The 20,019-nt window shown below is 35.9% G+C and overlaps 2 protein-coding genes across 2 annotated transcripts in view; one reads left to right on the top strand and one right to left on the bottom strand.

Moving 5' to 3' along the window:
• The window catches only part of vopp1b (VOPP1 WW domain binding protein b), an 84,070-nt gene extending 77,019 nt beyond the window's left edge, over positions 1-7,051 (top strand). The window contains exon 5 of the mRNA XM_051682339.1: positions 2,891-7,051. Coding sequence (XP_051538299.1) covers positions 2,891-3,099 — 209 coding nt within the window. The 3' untranslated portion in view covers positions 3,100-7,051. The remainder of the gene's footprint in view (positions 1-2,890) is intronic.
• Positions 7,052-8,911: 1,860 nt separating this feature from the next.
• LOC127431775 (lanC-like protein 2) overlaps positions 8,912-20,019 on the bottom strand; it is a 66,551-nt gene continuing 55,443 nt past the window's right edge. Inside the window, exons 8-10 of the mRNA XM_051682316.1 lie at positions 16,216-16,392; positions 12,591-12,663; positions 8,912-9,899 (exon numbers count right to left, since the gene is read on the bottom strand). Of these exons, the coding sequence (XP_051538276.1) occupies positions 9,823-9,899; positions 12,591-12,663; positions 16,216-16,392 (327 nt within the window). The 3' untranslated portion in view covers positions 8,912-9,822. The remainder of the gene's footprint in view (positions 9,900-12,590; positions 12,664-16,215; positions 16,393-20,019) is intronic.

The following is a 20,019-nucleotide window of genomic DNA, read 5'->3' as shown; positions in this document are numbered from 1 at the left end:
GAGTACCGATACTTTCTTTCTGAAAGTTTTATTTTATTTTTTTTATTTCTTAACTCCATATCAACAGATTATTTCAATTTTATCATCAAAATGGGGTTTAAATAAATTAATTAAAACTTTAATCAAATGAAAAATAATTAATTTTCAACATAATATTGTATTATTTTTTTTATCAAATGAAGTGCTTACTGTTTATACAGAACCTCACAGCACAATCCAAAATGTGAGATATTGCTTAAATATAATACAATTACCATTGATTTATTATTATTAATAGTAGTTGTAATACATGACTTTACAATAGTGATACACTACCGGTCAAAAGTTTTGAAACACTTGACTGAAATGTTTCTCATGATCTTAAAAATCTTTTGATCTGAAGGCGTATGCTTAAATGTTTGAAATTAGTTTTGTAGACAAAAATATAATTGTGCCACCATATTCATTTATTTCATTATAAAACTAACATTTTATTAAAAAAGAAAAAGATTTGGATCAAATAATAAAGAAAAGCAGCCAATAAGTGCCCAACATAGATGGGAACTCCTTCAATACTGTTTAAAAAGCATCCCAGGGTGATACCTCAAGAAGTTGGTTGAGAAAATGTCAAGAGTACATGTCTGCAAATTCTAGGCAAAGGATGACTACTTTGAAGATGCTAAAATATAACACAGTTTTGATTTATTTTGGATTTTGTTCAGTCACAAAATAATTCCCATAGTTCCATTTATGTTATTCCATAGTTTTGATGACTTTACTATTATTCTAAAATGTGAAAAAAAAAAAAAAAAAAAAAGAAATTATAATAAAGAGGGAGTAAGTGTTTCAAAACTTTTGACCGGTAGTGTATATTTCTGTCATACTTTTTTTTTTTTTTTTTTTCATTTAAATGTAGCTTTTATTTTGACGGAGCTTTTATTTTGAAGTGTTTCTTTGTGATGACGGTTGCTTTTCAGTCTGAAACAGCCAGGTGCTACGTGACTCAAAGTGATTATAAAACTGCAAAAGCCTGCTATCTTATTAAATAAGTATGTACTCTGTATGTACCTCATGCTACAAAGTGAATTTGCGCTCTGTTCGCTGTCATCTGCAACAAACAGAGCACTCGATGCTATTGATGGTCTTTCCCCTGTATGAGCCTTGGAGGAGCATAAAGGGTCCTGAAACACTCCTCTTCAGCTCAAGTCTGCCTCACAACCATTTTGAAAAATGCAACTCATCTGGGTGTGGACAGCTGTGAGAACAAGGGCCTTAGTGGGTGGGGTGGGGCAGGGAAGAGGAGAAAAAGGGGGGCAAGCAATCTGTCATCTGTCAGTTGCCCATGCCAGCTCTCACTAAATATCAGGATAAAGTATGTAAGATATGTATAGCTGGCAAAATTAAAGTCCAACTAAATATGTTGTACGCCGCTGTCGAGAGAACAAATCAACTGTCTGAATTAGTCACTCATTATTATTTCACTAATACAGTTAACAGCGTCAAAGATTCTCACAATTACTCATAACAAAATGCACAAATAAATTATACACTGTTTTGTAAGCTCACAATACAGTACACGGAATGACACTGGCCATTTTATATCTGTAATTTACACTTTAATAACTTTTGAGACTTATTCCAAGACATTGATTCACAAATATAAGTTAACACCCTTACATTAAGGATGGATGGATGGATGGATGAATGGATCAGTCAATAGCGTTTGTGTCTGGGACAATCAATGTGAACTGCGTCACAAACGAGTCCCAGTCAGAGACAGTCCATCTCACCACATATCTCAAAACACTCACGTTAATAAATGCGTGCTGCACGAACATTTAAATGGTGTTGCCTTTGAATGAAAGTCCTTTCCCTCTGTCAGCAGTGTGGAAGGGAATCAACTCTCTCAACTGAGGTGCTTGAGAGTTTGAAGCGCTGGTCATGTGCATGGCAAACACACACTGACAAACCTGCAGTGCTCACTTGTCAAAGAGTAAAGGCCACTTCTCATGAACAATATCGAGAACACCCATGACGTAGAGGCTCTGAAATTCAATGGAAAGCTAAACCTTGTTGTCACGTCCTGTGACGTTGACGCGGTTCATTTAAAACCCAGAAGACGAAAATAGCCCAAAAAAAACCCTAAATTATCCCTATTCCTCTTGAAATTAAAATAACAAATGTTGAAATTCTCTTCCATTTTGTGCATATATACATATATACCTGTTAACATCTAAAGGTTTCATGACCCTTTAAAGGTACGTGCGGTGCAGCCGGCATCGGCACAACACTGTCTCCACACATTCACTAGTGCTCTGCACACATTTGAAGTGCACTGCACATGCAAAGTAAACTATATATTTATCTCATCAAATTGCAGTTTTTGCAGTTAAATAATCTCACTAGGACATAATGTGATTAGAATTTGTGCGCTGATTGTTTACGTAATGACATTTGTTCGTCAAATGGTATCGGTTTTTTGGTATCTGAGCATTTTTACGAGCATGAATATGAGGACACGAGTGTGGTATCGGTAGTATCAGTTTCGGGACATCCCTACAAAATAGGCTAAATGGGATATAAAAAATGTACTTAAAAAATGATTTAACCGCAGACCATTTAAAATGAACTAGTGTAGCTAGTTAAAGATGATTAATAATTGTGAAAAAACTTAAAAGAAATGGTGACCAGTTACAAAACATAGGATATGCACTTTCCCTTCAACATATACAGTAAGTACATTTTAACCTAATATCTCCATGTTTAATACAAATTTTTTAATGAACATGTATGCCAAGTACCCATATTCAAAAAATAACAATATAATAGCCTAGTATTCCAATAACAATGTTATGATATTTTATACTGATAGAAAAAATAGATATAAACTCATTCCATCTTTCTCCAACAGTCTCCCAGCAACCAGGCTTGCAAGGCTACGTTGACCCCTGCAGCACCATGACAACGGCCTTAGCCCCTGCCTACCCAGGTCAGCCCACCCCAGCCCATATGTTGAGCTTGTACCCACCACCCCCCTCCTACTGCAATCAACCACCACCCTCATACGACCAGGTCTTCAAGACAGCCGAGAAGAAGAACCACAATGAATCATCGCAATGAAAGAGGCCACGAGAACAGTCCACGTGACTGTTTTCTTTTTTATTTGCTTGTTGTAAGGACGTCTCTTTTTTGCACGCTCCCAGTTTGTCATTTATCCCTTGATAGGTGCACTGTGGTGGGGCAATAAAGGAAATGCATCCTTGAAAGTGGGATTTCAAAAGCCAAAAGAAGAAATGGACTTCTCTACCTGACAGAGGTTTGAAGTACCTGTCACAATGTAAAGTTCAGAAGAGAAATGGGAGCATTTCAACTCTTTGAAAACGTATGTATTCTCATCTACAGTGTGTGAGACACTCTAAAGGGAACCTTGGAAGGTAGTTACAAAAACACCCACGCTGAGACACCAGGTGATAGCAATCCGTTGTCCTTCGGAAAACAGGTGCTCACTCGGTGGCAGATGAGATGCTATGGAAATCATTGAGCAGATTAATGCATGACATCAATTCGTTCACCTTGTACAGTCATGGACCCATGAAGCAGGGAGTTGACATACTGTAAACATTGACCCAGATACTGATCCCAAATCAGTCTTGCATTTATCTAAGCCAGTGAATATCATGCGATCATGATAATGACAGGTCATGGAACAGTACATACATGCAATCTAGCCTCCAAAACAGGACATTGGCTGTTTCTTTGTTCAAATGTAAATGATTTAATGGGTCAAGACACTCTGCTATGGGTAAATGGTACGGAACTAATTGGGTTCTTATATGTGTTCTCTTTTACCCAGAAAAATTTGAAATAGATGATGAACTCACAAGGAGGGAGTCTATTGAAGCCATGTTAACCATTTTTGTCACAGCAAGAGAAAGAAAATGTATTCACATCTTTCCAGTTCATTACACTCATAGAGCCCTGCTGTTGTGGATGGGCTAGAAAATTACAAAAAGACTCATTTTGGATTAAATGTCTCGTTTTGTTATGAGCTCAGTCCCATTAATGGCCCTCTGTGAGTATCTTGTGATTTGTTGGAATTTATTTGTACAAATTGATTATTGGGATACACATTTCATTGAATTGTGTGCAGTTGAACGACAAGGATTTATCCCAGTGAGAATTCTAACTGCGTTTTATGTCGTTATATGGAGGGAGTGATGCATTTAGTGCAACAACTGCTTGAAAGCAACTGTAGCCAGGCGCATTGTAATTAGTTTTAGCCCTCTTTAATTAGGAATAATAAGAGATTTTGTTTTGGATTAGCACTCAGAAAATATTCTACATGCTTTCTATGTTTTGCTACAGTTTCCTGGTGAAATTAACACTAGAAGCGTTACAACAACTGTGCGTTTCTTTCACTTTCACACATATCACGGGTACTATGGTTGTTAATGACTTAATAAACACTTATTTTTTGCTCTGTTATTCTCACCCTGCCATGTTATGATATCAAAACTAATCTAATTACTCTAATGCATCATTTGAAAAGTGATACATTTAATGCTTGTATTACAGACCCACCTACATTTACACATTTATTCCAATGTGATTAGCTTGCGCTGTAGCTCACCTGATTGTTGGAGTGTTGGACTTTGGACTCGAAGACCGATGCTCGAGCCCAGCTAAGGACACTCGAAACGAAAGGGAAAATTAAGCAAAAGTGCCATAGAAGTGACAGGAAATGGCATGGTTGCTTCAATAAATGTTCTTTTAATGTCAACTTTGCTTTAAAACACTATCGGTTAGGTTTAGGTGTTGGTTTAGGGTAAGGATGTCTGTTTTGTTTACCTCTCATATAATTTATTTTAACTGTATTGGTTAGGTTTAGGTTAAAGTTTTAGGTTTGACCTTGAGCAGAATATACCTTTGGGAGCAGAAAGGCATCAGGCTTTTCTTTTTTTTTTTTTTTTTACACAAATATCACCACACAACCTGATTTCATTCATATACATAGCTATTTGTACGTTAATATTTGTAACATTTAAACATACATGTTGGTGCATTTGGATAGACACTAAAACTTACAATAAGGGCATTTAAAAGCATCTAAAACGTAAAAATGTTTACGTATTTATAGCTTTAGAAACATAAAATATTGACAAATCCATAACAACTATATTTGAATACACAAATCGATCATAAATATGAATGTACATTTTTACTGTTTTATAGATATTTTAGATCCCTTAACCCTACCCCAACCTCTAAACAGAACCACATTTCAACAATATAAAAACATGTAACAAGTAGATTAATGTACAGTAGCAATAATTTTTGTTACAATATATTAATTTCTATATATTTTACAGCTGCTAATCCCACACCTACTCCTAAACCTAACCATAGCCATTTATTAAGCATATAAAACACATAAAAGGCAGATTAATTTAATCACAATAATTTATTCAGAAAAATGGCAAAATTCAGTACAAAAGTATTCCAAAGTGTGATGCGCTGCCGATGTGCTCCCTGCCAAATACAATAGCATTGTGTGAGGAAGAGAGTAGAATTAAAATTATTAATTGCTTTAAATCTTCTCCTGATGCACTCCATATCGGCGCTGTCATATCTCATTCAAACATATATATCGCAGAATACGGCATTTCGCAAATGGTCACGAGACACTTGAGAGCCAATGAGCATTCGACATCACTGCCGTAAAAACGCTTGTTGTAATGCTTGAGGCGTCAATTTTTGAATTTTGAAAATGAAACCAACGCGGCTTGACGGTTACAGCGGGTGTGACGGCAGATGGAGACGGAGATCGTTGAATTTGGGTCTGTTTTTCACGGAAAGCAGTCTGAAGATTTGGATTATAGCTAACAAATGTATGGGTTAATTTTATTATTGTTTTGTGGTTCTTTTTGTGGTTTATTTAGTTTTTTGGCATATTCTGAAAACTCTTTTGCTCATAAACGATTACACAGTTTTTATTCATTTTAACATTTTAAAGTTTAGTCTTGGTTAAAGTGATGTAATCTTTTAAAATGTTGTGTAGGGCAGCAGAAATCACACAGAACTAAATAAAACCATTCAAATGTCATATTATAATGTCAGCTGCATTAAATAAATGTGATGGCATTTAAGAAATCTCATTGATTATAAACTAAATGTAATTAACTGGTTAAATCTATGAATTATTCCAAATTAATCAATTCAAACAGTACACGTATACATTTGTAAGTTTCTAGTATGTAAAATGATTATGTTTAGATGCTGTCAATATGTCAATATTGTACATTTCGGTGTCTGTGCAAACGTAAGAGAATGTACGTTTGCTAGAACCAAACTTTACATAAGAATACATACGAATTCTCATGAGATCACGTTGCACCACAACACTGTTGTTGCGAATTAGCAGACTGGTCTTTTAGCCCAATCGTGCAAGGTTTTTAAGTATGTAAAGCATAAAAAGCATAATTTATCAGTCTAACAAAGAACTCCCCATTGCAGACCTAATATCTACTGAAAATGTTAGGTGACCATAAATTGGTCCTGGTATATTTAAAGTACTTTGGAAAAAAACATGTTAAAAGTGTTGCTTTTCATAGTTGTGATTACATTGTTAATGGTTTCATTTATTTCATCAGCTTGAAGTTTAACTATGCAAAAGAGAAATGGTGTATGTTTGCTAAATGTTAGAATTTAATTAAGATAGGTTAGTGTTTCTTTTAATCTCATAAAATCCTTTTTTGAAGCATGGTTGGGAAGATGTTTAAATGACAAGGTAGATTCTAACACGACACATTATAGGGTGTCAAAGACAGCTGTGAAATTTTCTGCACCTCAAGCCTTGAGTGACAAATCAATAACTATGCAGTACTAGAAAGATGTGCGAGCTGTGATATTGGGCATGTAAAAATGTGGGAAGATCTGACAATTTTGTTTAGTAATTACACTGTTACCTACACTGTCATTGACACATCAACAACCATGTCATGTGAAAATATTTTAATGTCAAAAGATAGTCAGTTGTTCATGAACTACATTAATAAAGCACACCTCTGTTTGAGATGTTTGGTTTACCTTTAATATATACAGATTTGCATATTGGACAGTTATTGCTAATTTTAGGTTAGTTGTATTATGAGGCATTGTATTTTCACAGCAAAAATAGCTTACTTGCCTGGTTGTACTGTAGAATTTTATAGCTAACTACCTAAATTAACACAACAGCCAATGATGGCAAATTAATTCAACTACATACCCATTAGGCTAATTAGATCCATCTGCTTGGCTCATTTTTCAGATTACAAAGGTTAATAACTTCAGTCAAAGCTGAAATAATTGTTAGATGACAGAGTTCTGACATAGCGGATTCATCTTGTGGCTTTTTAAAAAATACACTTTACAAAGATCTCGTATTGAAATGTAATCGCAATATACTTATATAGCTACAATGGCAATGGTATGTGGAAGTCCAGGCATATGGAAAATGGCTACAATTTAATAAATTGACAGAATAGATGATGTTGAGATACATTTGTTATCCAAAGATGGCACATCTTAACTCATGATCACAGAAGTTGCACAGTTTAGTTATAGCAATAGCACCCCCTTTCATCAGAATATTACAAAATTTGGTGCATATCCTCAGATTGTCCTGATGTCTATGTTTCCCAAATTTTATTAAGTTTAGACATTGCATTCAGAAGATACAGGCCAATTAGCCAGTATGGGACACACTGAAAACTTTCATTGGCTCATATTTGCGATTTAATTATTTAATGGTGTCTCTGTGGCGCTATGAAAATTCATCTGTTTGTTTTGAGTGACCCATCTCAAGAGAGACAATAACATTGACTTGCCCAATGGTGTGTGCTGGTGGCGGGACTGTCTGACTGTCAATCAATGGCAGAAGGGGGAGTATTCAGAAAGCGGTTTAAAAAAAAAAAAAATCCAATTCTTTTTGGTGGCGTTAGTGCCACAGAAATTACGTGTTTCATCTTTAAGTACTCAAAGGAAAAAGAACTGTGATTCTAGTCCACACAGTTTCTTAGTTACACAAAAAAGTACACTTATTATAGGGCCTACTAGTACCTCATGAATGTCTCTGTGCTCGCCTGAACAGTGGGTCTGAATAGTCACTAAACCTTCCCAACTACTTCAAACAATTTCTCAGAATAGTCATCGTTGACGCACTAAAGCTTGAACTCAGCTCAGGGCAGTCAATCTCAACGCCCACTCAAGGTACTGGCAGTTTTAACACTGCAGTGGAAGGTGGGAACAATTGGATTTTATGTAAAACACATAGCCTGTGACCCAGTATTACCTTACTGGAGACATATATCAGAGAGAATAAGGGTGAGTCATTTCTTCAAGCAAATAATAAGTCTACTTACCTGCCCAAAGAGTTGGATGTAATGTTCAGGGCACCAACACACTAGAATATGATTTTGAAATACTAAAGCTAAAGAAGTTATACTTCTAATGTTGTGATTTATTTCAACTGACTAAGAATGAATTGCACCTTCTGGTAGCACTGTTTAGATTCACATGCTATTTGCATTGTTTTAGCGCCTCATTTATAAAAAACATTATGCAAATCGGGTAACAGCACCTGACTCGGTTCTCTGAAATGCCGAAAGTGCACTCGACTGCACCATGCATCTCGATATATACGCCTGGTTAAAACACTTTTTTTCTTATCATTTGATGAATTATGACTGCTATCCTGAAAAGAAGAGAATCACTAAAAAATCAACAATGACTTCAAATAAATATGCATGGCGCCACACTACACCAGTGCAGGAAGCCCCTGGTTAAACTGAATTGCAAACTGTTTAATGATTTCGTCCCTCAAACCTCTAAAAAGGAAAATGATAGCGATAACTTACAGTACATACAAATATTTTGCTGTGTATATAGATAGATTCAGACATGGTCATTTTTGACCGGTTCAAAAAAAAAAGCCCAATTTATTGCGACATTCATAACAGAGTTTGCCTGAGGAAACAAAATTTAACAGAACAGTTCATTCTTTCAGGTACAATGGATTATTTCTTTCATTGAGACATTTACAAATGGCAACTGGAACGAAACACTTGAACATACACAAAGAACATCCTAAAGAACCACAACATGTTGGATACTGTTGATATTTTACCTAAAGGCACACATACAACGGCACATTCACATTCCGACATGAGTACATCTGTTACCATCCTCATGCAAAGACAAAGACAACATAGACAGTTCCTGGACAAGTGAACAGCTTTTACATGGGAACAAACATCCCAGTGTGTGACAGAAACAATCAAATTGATGCACTGCTAATAACCAGGAAGGAACACAAGCATGCAGATGCAAGGTTTTTAGCAAAACATTAAGCCCTAAAATCGTGTCCTAACCATACAGGCGAAAGGACATTTTGTTGATAACTTGGTTTCTTTTTCTGCGGCATCACGGTGGTTTTGCGTTCAGTGTGGAAAGACAAATTGCTTGTCTCTGGAATCGTCATGTTGCTCCTTGTTAGGACATGTTGAAAAGATGATAAAATAAAAAAAATGAAATCTTTGCATAAAATATTGTCAAAATAAAAATACAACAACAACATATGGATAAAGGCAATAAGCTACAAAGACAGAACGAGGCGGTGGTGTTTGAAGCTATAGGCTGAAGGTTGGATTTTTTTTGCGTCCGTTGTGGTGAGGAAGAAATTATTTTGTCTTCTTCATTTTAAAGGGTCCTTCCAGGGTGAAGTAATCATATCATCAAATGTGCACTGAAAGCATGTAAAACTCCAGATAAAGGAGTAGGAGTCTATGCTTCCAAATGCACAGGTCAGAGTTCAAATGCAGGGAAGCAGGAAGCCTCAGGTTGAGCGAGATCTGAGAGATAATGGATGGCTCCGGCCATACCTACAACCAAGAGTTCAAAATCATTGTTAGATTTGGTTTTGCTGACAGAGAGATATGCAAGATCTTTAGAAAGCAATAATTTATTACTTCATGAATAAGACCGTAATTAGTGTTTCATCTTACAAGTACTATGCTAAAGAGTACAACAATAGTCACCCACTTTTCAGCCATCTTGGTTCCGGAAGTATTTTTTCCATTCATTTTTTTCATAGGGATTTAATAAAATCAGTCATTAGAGTTCTAAGCCATGAACCAAACCAACCAGCTCAGAGGTAAATCACAACATTACAAACTTTGATTTGAAGCAAAAAAGTATTTGAAAATTGGACAAAAAGACAAAAGGTCCAAGACATTGACAACTGCAATCCCATGAAGCATTGCAAAAACAATGGAACAAATATAAAACTACTGATTTAAAGTTGTTGATTTTAACTACAGAAACAATATATCTAAAGTGTATTGCAAAATATTGAGATACACAAGAAACAAGTAGTTTGAGAGTGTACGGAGTCTAATTTGATTGCGTCATTCATAGTTTGTGATGGAACTAAGCAGTCGCTGCAGAGCTCTTTTGACACGTTTCACTGGCCACGATTTTCTGATTGGTGCGTCTTTCTCAGCAGGATCATGGTTAGTGTAGTTACCCTAAATTCGGCTATAAAATAAGATTTTTAAAATAAAGCAGACTGATGGCTTTAACTGCTTAACTTTAAATCTCCACTTTCACTTTCAGCTTCTTCTGTTTTTGGTGATTCACATTCTTTGTGCATATCGCCACCTACTGGGCAGGGAATATATATTAAAATAGGACTTAAATATTGATCTTTTCTCACCCACACCTATCATATCGCTTCTGAAGATATGGATTTAACCACTGGAGTCGTATGGATTACGTTTATGCTGCCTTTATGTCCTTTTGGACCTTCAAAGTTCTGGCCACCATTTACTTGCATTGTTTGGACCTACAGAGCTGAAATATTCTTCTAAAAATCTTCATTTGTGTTCTGCAGAAGAAAGAAAGTCATACACATCTGTGATGGCATGAGGGTGAGTATATGATGAGAGAACTGTCATTTTTGGGTAAACTATCCCTTTAACATCAGGTTGCTCCAGGGTGACTGCACTGTAATCAGTATACTGTACATCGCTATGAAAGCAAGCATCTGCTAAATGACAGCTTGTTTTTGCTAATCATAAATATGAACATGGACAATATATTTAACATGTCCTATATGTACTTACATATATAAATAACAGAAGGAACATCTGATAAATAATAAGATTTAAAAAATACATTTTGACCCACGTTTGTAAACTAGGGGTATTAATAGGAACTCACATTTAATTATAAAAAAAAAAAGCTAAATAAATGCATAAACAACTGGTTGACATGATCAAAGGTACATTGTACAATGTCAGATGAAAAGGCCACTTCGTGTGAAAAATACAGCAAAAAATTGGAAGCCCCACATATGCATTGTAGATGACTTGTGATTTATAAACTACCCAGCAATCTGAATTTCTGTTACTGATACAGTGATATAATGTTGTATCAGTGTTGTGGGGATGTTCTGCATGGGAGTTAGTAGTAGGTTCTTATCCAAAAGCCAGCTACAAAGAAAGTGGCGGGACACATCAACCGACCAATCAGAATGTGGCTTTTAATAAGACTTGGAGTGCAGGAAGTGGGTTACCATGACAACAATAAGGTAAAGCAGCAGATAAATCACTATAGATGCCAGCTCGGTAGTTGGCAGTGAATATGGGCTCAGGCTGGCCCGGTGACCACAGTGTCTGTGGAGAGTTTAATTTTTTTTTTTAAAGCATCAGAGATTCAGTTCATTATAGGGCAGTAGGTGAAGCTAAAGCCTTACTTGCTAAAATACATCGAACTATGTAAATAAATGGATTTTGGCTTTTTAATGTTATGTCTGGTCACTTTTTTGGTAATTTTGCCATTCATTTTTTATTAGAGTAGAGAGAGGATAGGAAATGATGGGGAGAGAGAACACTGAACCAGGATTGAGAAATGTTGCAAGCCGAATTCGACCTCTCATTACCCACATGAGCATCTCATATTAATACTTCAACATATTCTGGCTTTAACTGAATCATCAATGCTGTAAAAATGCTTTAAAAGTTTTGGCTGCAAGTCAATAAGCCAAAGAAAATTCTAGTCTTAGCACTGTAAAATATATTTAAAACTACATTTTTTGGAAGACTAAATATATGATGCATTACTGTATATAAATTGATGTAAATCATATCGTAATTTATTGTGGCTCTTCATATAACTCTCTGTGCCTCAGGCATTCATTACATTAGCAAGGTAGTTGCTGGATACTGGGTAGTGTACACAGTAAACAGCAAATACACAACAGAGGGATTCGAGCAATCTCTGTGTCTTTTATTGCGCCACAGAGAATGGCAGACATTGATTACGTCTAATGAAGAAATAGGAGACGGTACTTCAAAGTTGAAAACAGACCAGGAAGCTTCATGTAATTGGCCTTTGATCGAGTCATAAAACCTCATCAGAAATGAGGACAACCATCTAGCTTTATTAGACCTCAGTTACTGCAGAGATGTTTATTTCATTGATTTAATAATTATGTCTGTAGTGGAAATGTGAAGATAATTCATAAGCTATTTGAGGGTATTTTATCAGCGAGACATGACAACTGGTTTTACCTTCAAAAAGTGAGTAAGGCCGATCAGGAATACGGCAGCCATGGGTTCCATAGTCCAAACACCATTCAGCAAACTAAAAAAGATACACACAGAATATACATACAGTAGACGATACCATAAGTCAAATCTTGGTTCCAGTGAAGCACTTACAAAGGAAGTGAATGGGGCCGATCTGAAATCGTTAAAATACTTACCATTTCAAATTTTAGCCACAAGACATAAACAATATGTGTGTTACCATGATTTTAGTCTGATAAAATCGCTTACCCCTTTTGTGTAAAGTTATAGCCAATTTTACAACTTTGTTGCCATGATGATGCAATGTCAACAAACCCTAAAACAACAGTAAAAATGACCATTTAAACAACGTTACAGCTCAGTTTTAAAAGAAGAATTTATGTAAGTGCGTTTTTAAAATTATTAGCTTCACGTTTCTGCATTTAAACCCTCCAGAAATTGGCCCCATTCACTTCTATTGTAAGTGCCTCACTGTAACTTCGATTTTTGCCTTTTTACGAAAAGCAGGGACGAGTCGAAATAATTTTTTGTGGTAATCAACATTATGCCACAAACGCTCTCGGTTAAGCTTAACTTGTACTGAACCCGGAATATTCCTTTAGTTGTCATGACAATAACATCATAAAGAGGATAATGATTTATATTAGTCTTTAACATGCTAATTATGATGAAGCTGTTTATTTATGAGAAAGACATTTTATATCCCCTGAACTGTGAAACATATTTGTGTCCTGATGTCTATGCATATCGCTAAACTCCACAGTTTCTCATCATCTCTTGGGAAAATAAAAACATGAGCGACGGCAGTGAATCAGTTGTATTGACAGGGCAATTTCTGCTTCACCTTTTCATAACAGCAACAGAAACCTTTCACTCAAGCTGATACATTTTCCACAAGCCAGAGTTATTCACTGTTCCACGCTGGCGATAGAGAGGCCACTTTAGTCAAAGAAGACAAAATGAGAGATTGTGTCTGGCGGCAATGGTTAATTTAGGCTGGAAAATGACTACTGCTGTAGACAGCAGAGCCAATTATGTTTTCATTACTTTTGCAGGTTTGCCAGGCTCTGGCAATTATCGGCAAGCTGCCGGGAAACAGGGGGTGATACAGACCATCAATCTTTAGACAAATCGGCTAAGGACGCTGTATGCTGATCGGTGATCAGAAATAGATTTTGCCTGCAAGTTAATAATGGCTAAAATTAGAAGTGAGATGGGATAGATGACTCAAGAGTACCAGTTTGGAGTTGGTAGTTCAGTTCTAGAAAAGGAGTCAAACATTGCACTGTTATTTTTCAATGGCTATAAATCAGAACATTTAAAAATGATTATTAAAATAATGTAAAATTGAAAAACTACATAAAAATGCAGTCTGAGGCCACAAATAAAATGCTTTAAAAAGAATTTTTAAATTTATATTTCAAATTACAGTATTAGCATAACAATTAGAGTGCAAGGTTAAATTTGTAAAAGTAACATGCAAAACCTGATTATCCATGTTATCCCCGCATGATCTGAGAAATTTCAAGGAAATCTGACCTTTTGTACAAAGTACTTAACATGGTCAACGTCACACATTTTCTTACTTGATTAGGGCCTTTTTTTTTTTATTTTATCCCCTTTTCTCCCAATTTGGAATGCCCAATTCCCACTACTTAGTAGGTCCTCGTGGTGGCGCGGTTAATCACCTCAATCCGGGTGGTGGAGGACAAGTCTCGGTTGCCTCCGCTTCTGAGACTGTCAATCTGCGCATCTTATCACGTGGCTTGCTGTGCACGAAACCGCGGAGACTCCCAGCATGTGGAGACTCATGCTACTCGCCGCGATCCACGCGCAAATTACCACGCACCCCATTGAGAGCGAGTACCACTAATCATGACCATGAGGATGTTACCCCATGTGACTCTACCCTCCCTAGCAACCGGGCCAATTTGGTTGCTTAGGAGACCTGGCTGGAGTCACTCAGCACACCCTGGGTTCAAACTCGCGACTCCAGGGGTGGTAGTCAGCGTCAGTACTCGCTGAGCTACCCAGGCCCACTTGATTAGGGACTTAAGGCGGTCGCACACCGGACGAGAAGTGCCACGACACGTCGCGGCACAGGTATCAAACACAGGGCAGGTCGATGAGGTTCACGTGGTAGACAGTACACACCAAAGTTAGCAAGGTTTTTCCCTTCTTAAAGAATGAACAAGGCTAGAGTATATAATATATGTCCATTGATAATGATTTGGGTAAAGGTTTATGGAAAATATTCGAGTTGCGCTCCGTGGCGTGGCAGAAATTTGAGTTGTAGGTGGGCGCTGCCAACAGACGCCGAGGCGGCGGTACATTCATAGAAAACAATTGTTTTGAATTTTAACGTGCGCCATGTTGTCCGCCAGATGCGTTCGGTGTGCGACCCCCTTTAGGAATAGGTCCTTATTCATGTTAAGTCACAAAATGTCTGTTTTCATTGTTCAAAATCCATAAATGTTGTTTTTTCCAGGTTAAAATTTGATTTTGAATCCTAGCTTTTTAATGTGGCCTCAGACTTTTGGACCACACTGCAAAAAAAAAATAAAAAAATACAAATAGAAAAATAAAAATAAAAACAGCTATATGATTTTAGCAACCTTAGGACAAAACACCATTCAATACAGCCAAATTACAAGATAAGCCCTCGATCTGAGGTAAAGTGTGCGGTATACCTAGAAAGGCTCATACAGACAAGCAGTCATGTGACTTTATCTATTGAAGTGCTGTTTCCATGACGTCAAGTTTAATAATACAGCTCATTGGCTCTAAACAGCAGGTGGTGGCTGTGGTGTACAAAGACAGAGCGCACTGTAAATGAACTTAATGTGTACACATGCAAAAGCACCTACTAGTGGGCACCCAATGTAGATTCAATTTTGCATTTTTGTTATTTTTAAAGGAAATGTTCTGCCAAAAATGAATAGTTTGATCCAAAAAGGACACACAAAAAAAACCCAACAACTACAACAACACTGCAATTTCAGAGTGAATAACGACTTAAATGTAGACTTAAAGGGGTCATGACATGAGAAATCAAATTTTCTTTAATCTTTTGACACATACGAGGAAATTGTACAATAAAAACATACTGTAAGTTTCAGAACTCAAAACGTCTCACTGCAAAAAGAGCATTTGTTGAAACCAAGCTGCCAAAACGCCTCGTTTTCTACTTCCTCCGCATTGTGATGTCATACTGTGGTAGATATTTGCATCTGACCACCTCCACAACTACACATCGACGCCTACTTTACCTTTAATCACTTCCGTACCCCACCCAGTAGCAGTGAGCAGTGAGATGGCAAGGAGAGAGAGAGAGAGCTGCTACTGTCAAGTCTTAAAGGAGAAGAAGCACCAAAACAGTGTTTCTGACAGAGGGTCAGAATGAGGGTGAAAAATTATAGTGTTTTACAAACATATGACTGCTTTCAGTGCAAAAAAACTTTACTAATATTATAAGTGAACCTCAAGGAGCATATTCAAATGATAAAAAAGGCATGCCATGACCCCTTAAAAAGCTATCAAATGACTTCAGAAAACTTGAACTATAAGTCTTTTAGCAACAGTCACAAATCATTGTCACACACACTACCTTGCAGGCACGATACAGATATTTCTTATCCTGTGTGATGTGGTAGAGGGAGAGAAAGGCATATCCATTCCCAGCAGTGCCGTGGCAGATGCCGTAGCCTTTCCTAAGTAAGCCTCTCTGCCAGATCACCTCTCCACATTCAACAGCGTCTTTCAGGTACTTGTCATCCTTGAAGACCTAAAAAGCAAAAACACAAACACACTAATTATACAAATGATTATAGTCTTCCAATTACTAGATTTACTACTTCCTGTTGGTGTTGCTGCAGACTCAATGATTGATTTAATCTCAAAATCAATACAGAATGACAAACCATAGTTAATAGTTACAGTCAAATTAAATAATTATAGTGAAGCATAATCAAAGCATAATTCATATTTCAGTTTTGATCCAAAAACATATTAAACAATTATTTAGTATTTTATATATATATATATATATATATATATATATATTGGTCGTTGTTTTAACTGTGCTATATAAATAAATTGACATTGACAAAATGTTTCAAGATCATGAGAAACAAATTCAGTCAAGTGTGTCCAAACTTCCAATGTATATTAACAGTTATAACCCTTTTGTATGTATCTGCACAGTGTGTTATAACATGATATACTCAGCAGCCCTAGATCTAACCATCATTGCATTACAACTAGCCTATAAATGGCAGATGTAGGCATACTGTATAATAGTTTGGTTTACACATACATACAACTAAAATAACCTCACTTTGTTTCACACATTTCAGTGCATTATGTAGATTTCCACTCAACACGCCGGTCCTGACAGCTGGTGTCATTTGTCAAAGCTGCAGTGCTAAAGGCGCTGGAAGAAAAATTCATTTTCCAAATATAACGTATGCTCAATTTTCCCTTCCAGCCCAGAGGCTACCCACTCAGACAGAGATAAAGAGAGAGAAAGAGATGGCCCACCAGTCCATGCTACAGAGATGGGGGCAGAGAAAAATAAACCCATCAGAACTGTTCAGAAAGTTAATGACTACATAATAAACATATTTATTATTTTAGACTATTTTACACACTGAATTATGCCACAATAAACAAGTAACACTTACTTTTAATAAATATGGTATTTGTTTATCCTTTTTAAACATAAAAAAAGTCCTATCTGACTGATAAAATGAGTGCATTATGTTTCAAAGGAAGTATCAGAACTCCAGGTTTCCCAGATTCTCCACTAGATGTCACTGCGGGGTGCTTTTTGCTGAAGGAGCGACTAAGAACTAACAGGAAGAAACTCTGTGACCTAAAGAAACAAAGGAATGTGACCTTAAGAACTACTGCACAGAAGACAGACAGACTGATATTGAGAAAAAGAGGAAAGAAAGATTTGTGAAATAGTGATCTTGTAAAAGTGGGCTTTCACTGAATGCCATTTAAAAATGGCAGATTTAATGCTTCTATGAAATAAAGAGCTGATTTCATCTTTTTATCCATCACAGTTAGCTCATACCATCACACCAATTCAAGCTATATTAAATTATAGTTGTGTGAAATGTATTTTTTCAAAAAAGGGGCATATTTACACAGCAGCTTTATAAGGAAATGTGCCATAAAAAGGAAAAGGAAGTGGCCCAGATACATTTTATATTTCTAAAGAAATCTTAATGTAAACCCCCACCGAGATGTGTTTGTACACTAAGTCTGCAATTTGCAATTAGAGATTAATGAACTGCCTTGCACATATTTTTGTTCATGTGATACACCCTTCTGGATAATTAATGTGTCGTTACCATTTTTCTAAACCGTAACATGTGGGTTCTTTTCAGGACAGGGTGTTTTCATACTGATTACCTATACAGAGTTGGGAAAGCTACTTTGAAACCGTAGCTTCCTAAGCAACAAACTACTCATAATCTAAAGTAGTTTAACTACAATCAAGCTACTCTTTAAAAAAAAGAAGAAGAAAAAAAAAAAAAAAGTAGTTAGCTACACTACAGGTTACAAACAAAAATTGAAGCTATTTAAAGAAGAAAATGTTTTTAAATACATACTGTAACAATTAGATTATATTTAATTAGGGTAACAAAAAAAAACACATTAAATTGAACATGTATATATATATATATAAACTAATACAAATAGAAAACACCAGGGGCTGGGCAGGGGCTTAATTGAATTAGTGAGTAATTCACGTAAACTAGTTCAGTGATTCCAAACCGGGGGTACACGAAGATAATTGTATATATTGCTATGTTGAACTTATAAAACAAAATGTACGACTTAAAATAAAAATAACAGGGATAAGGGCTGGGTAAAAATAAAAATTTTCTAATTAATCACGATCCTTTTTTGAACGATCTCGATATCCATTCTTAAAATCCCAAGATAGACCTTTTAATAAAACAAAGCAGTAATTTGACTCACCCGTGTAATGTTTGTTCAAAGACAAGATCCATACAATCATTTGTCATTGATAATGTCTATTTTAATATCCTTTCTGTTCTTAACTGTCAGTTAATGATCAAAACAACAAAAATAAAAAATTGATTATAATAAAGAAGCCGTGAGACTCGTTAATATTCGCTCAAACAAAACAAAATGCGGAACTGCCACTGATATAGATCAGTGGGAATTGCTGGTTTTCTTAAAGAGACAGTACTGTTTAAGCATTTGTTCTACATATCAGTGTAAATAGTACAAATTGTGCATGCAAACAATAAACATGCAGGCCCAACTATATATACTGTATATACAGTGACAAGAAAAAGTATGTGAATCCTTTGGAATTAGCTGGTTTTCTGCATTAATTGGTCATAAAATGTGATCTCATCTTCATCAAAGTCACAAATAGACAAACACAATGTGCTTAAGCTAACAACGCACAAACAATTATAATCTTTCATGTCTTTATTGAACACATCCCATTAAACATTCACAGTGCTGTGGAAAAGTAAGTGAACCCTTGGATTTAATTACTGGTCAGTCCTCCTTTGGCAGCAATAACCCCAACCAAGCATTTCTGTTAGCTGCGGATTAGACCTGCACAACGTTCAGAAGGAATTTTGGACCATTCTTCCTTACAGAACTGCTTCAGCTCCGTGTATATATATACATATATGTATGTGTATATATATATATATATATATATATATATATATATATATATATATATATATATACACACAGTGTGTGTGTGTGTGTATGTATGTATATATATATATATATATATATACATATATGTATATACATATACATATATATATATATATATACACACACACACACACACACACACACACACACACATATACACACACTGTGTGTGTGTGTATATATATATATATATATATATATATATATATATATATATATATATATATATATATATATATATATACACACACACACACACACACACATATACACACACTGTGTGTGTGTGTGTATATATATATATATATATATATATATATATATATATATATATATATATATATATCACACACACACACACTGATCACTTCACTGGCTACCTGTAGCTGCCCACATCAAATTCAAGGCTTTGACTCTGGCCAATGGAACCGCACACTCTTACTTAAATTCACTTCTCCAGGTCTTTGCTCCAACTCGCTCTCTGCTGTCTATGAATGAGCAGTGTCTGGTGGTCCCATCACAAAGAGGCTCAAAGTCTATTTCACGATCTTTCACTTTCTCTGTTCCAATGTGGTGGAATGAGCTTCCAACCTTCACACGATCTGCAGATACCATTCTCAACATTTAAGAACCAGCATAACACACATTTGTCCATGAGCACTTAACCTATCCACACTAACTGTACTTA

The sequence above is a fragment of the Myxocyprinus asiaticus genome, chromosome 41 (genome assembly GCF_019703515.2).
Source record: "Myxocyprinus asiaticus isolate MX2 ecotype Aquarium Trade chromosome 41, UBuf_Myxa_2, whole genome shotgun sequence".
In the NCBI taxonomy this organism is placed as follows: domain Eukaryota; kingdom Metazoa; phylum Chordata; class Actinopteri; order Cypriniformes; family Catostomidae; genus Myxocyprinus; species Myxocyprinus asiaticus.
The sequence above is the reverse complement of the archived record's forward strand: the minus strand, read 5'-3'. Positions and strand labels throughout refer to the sequence as shown.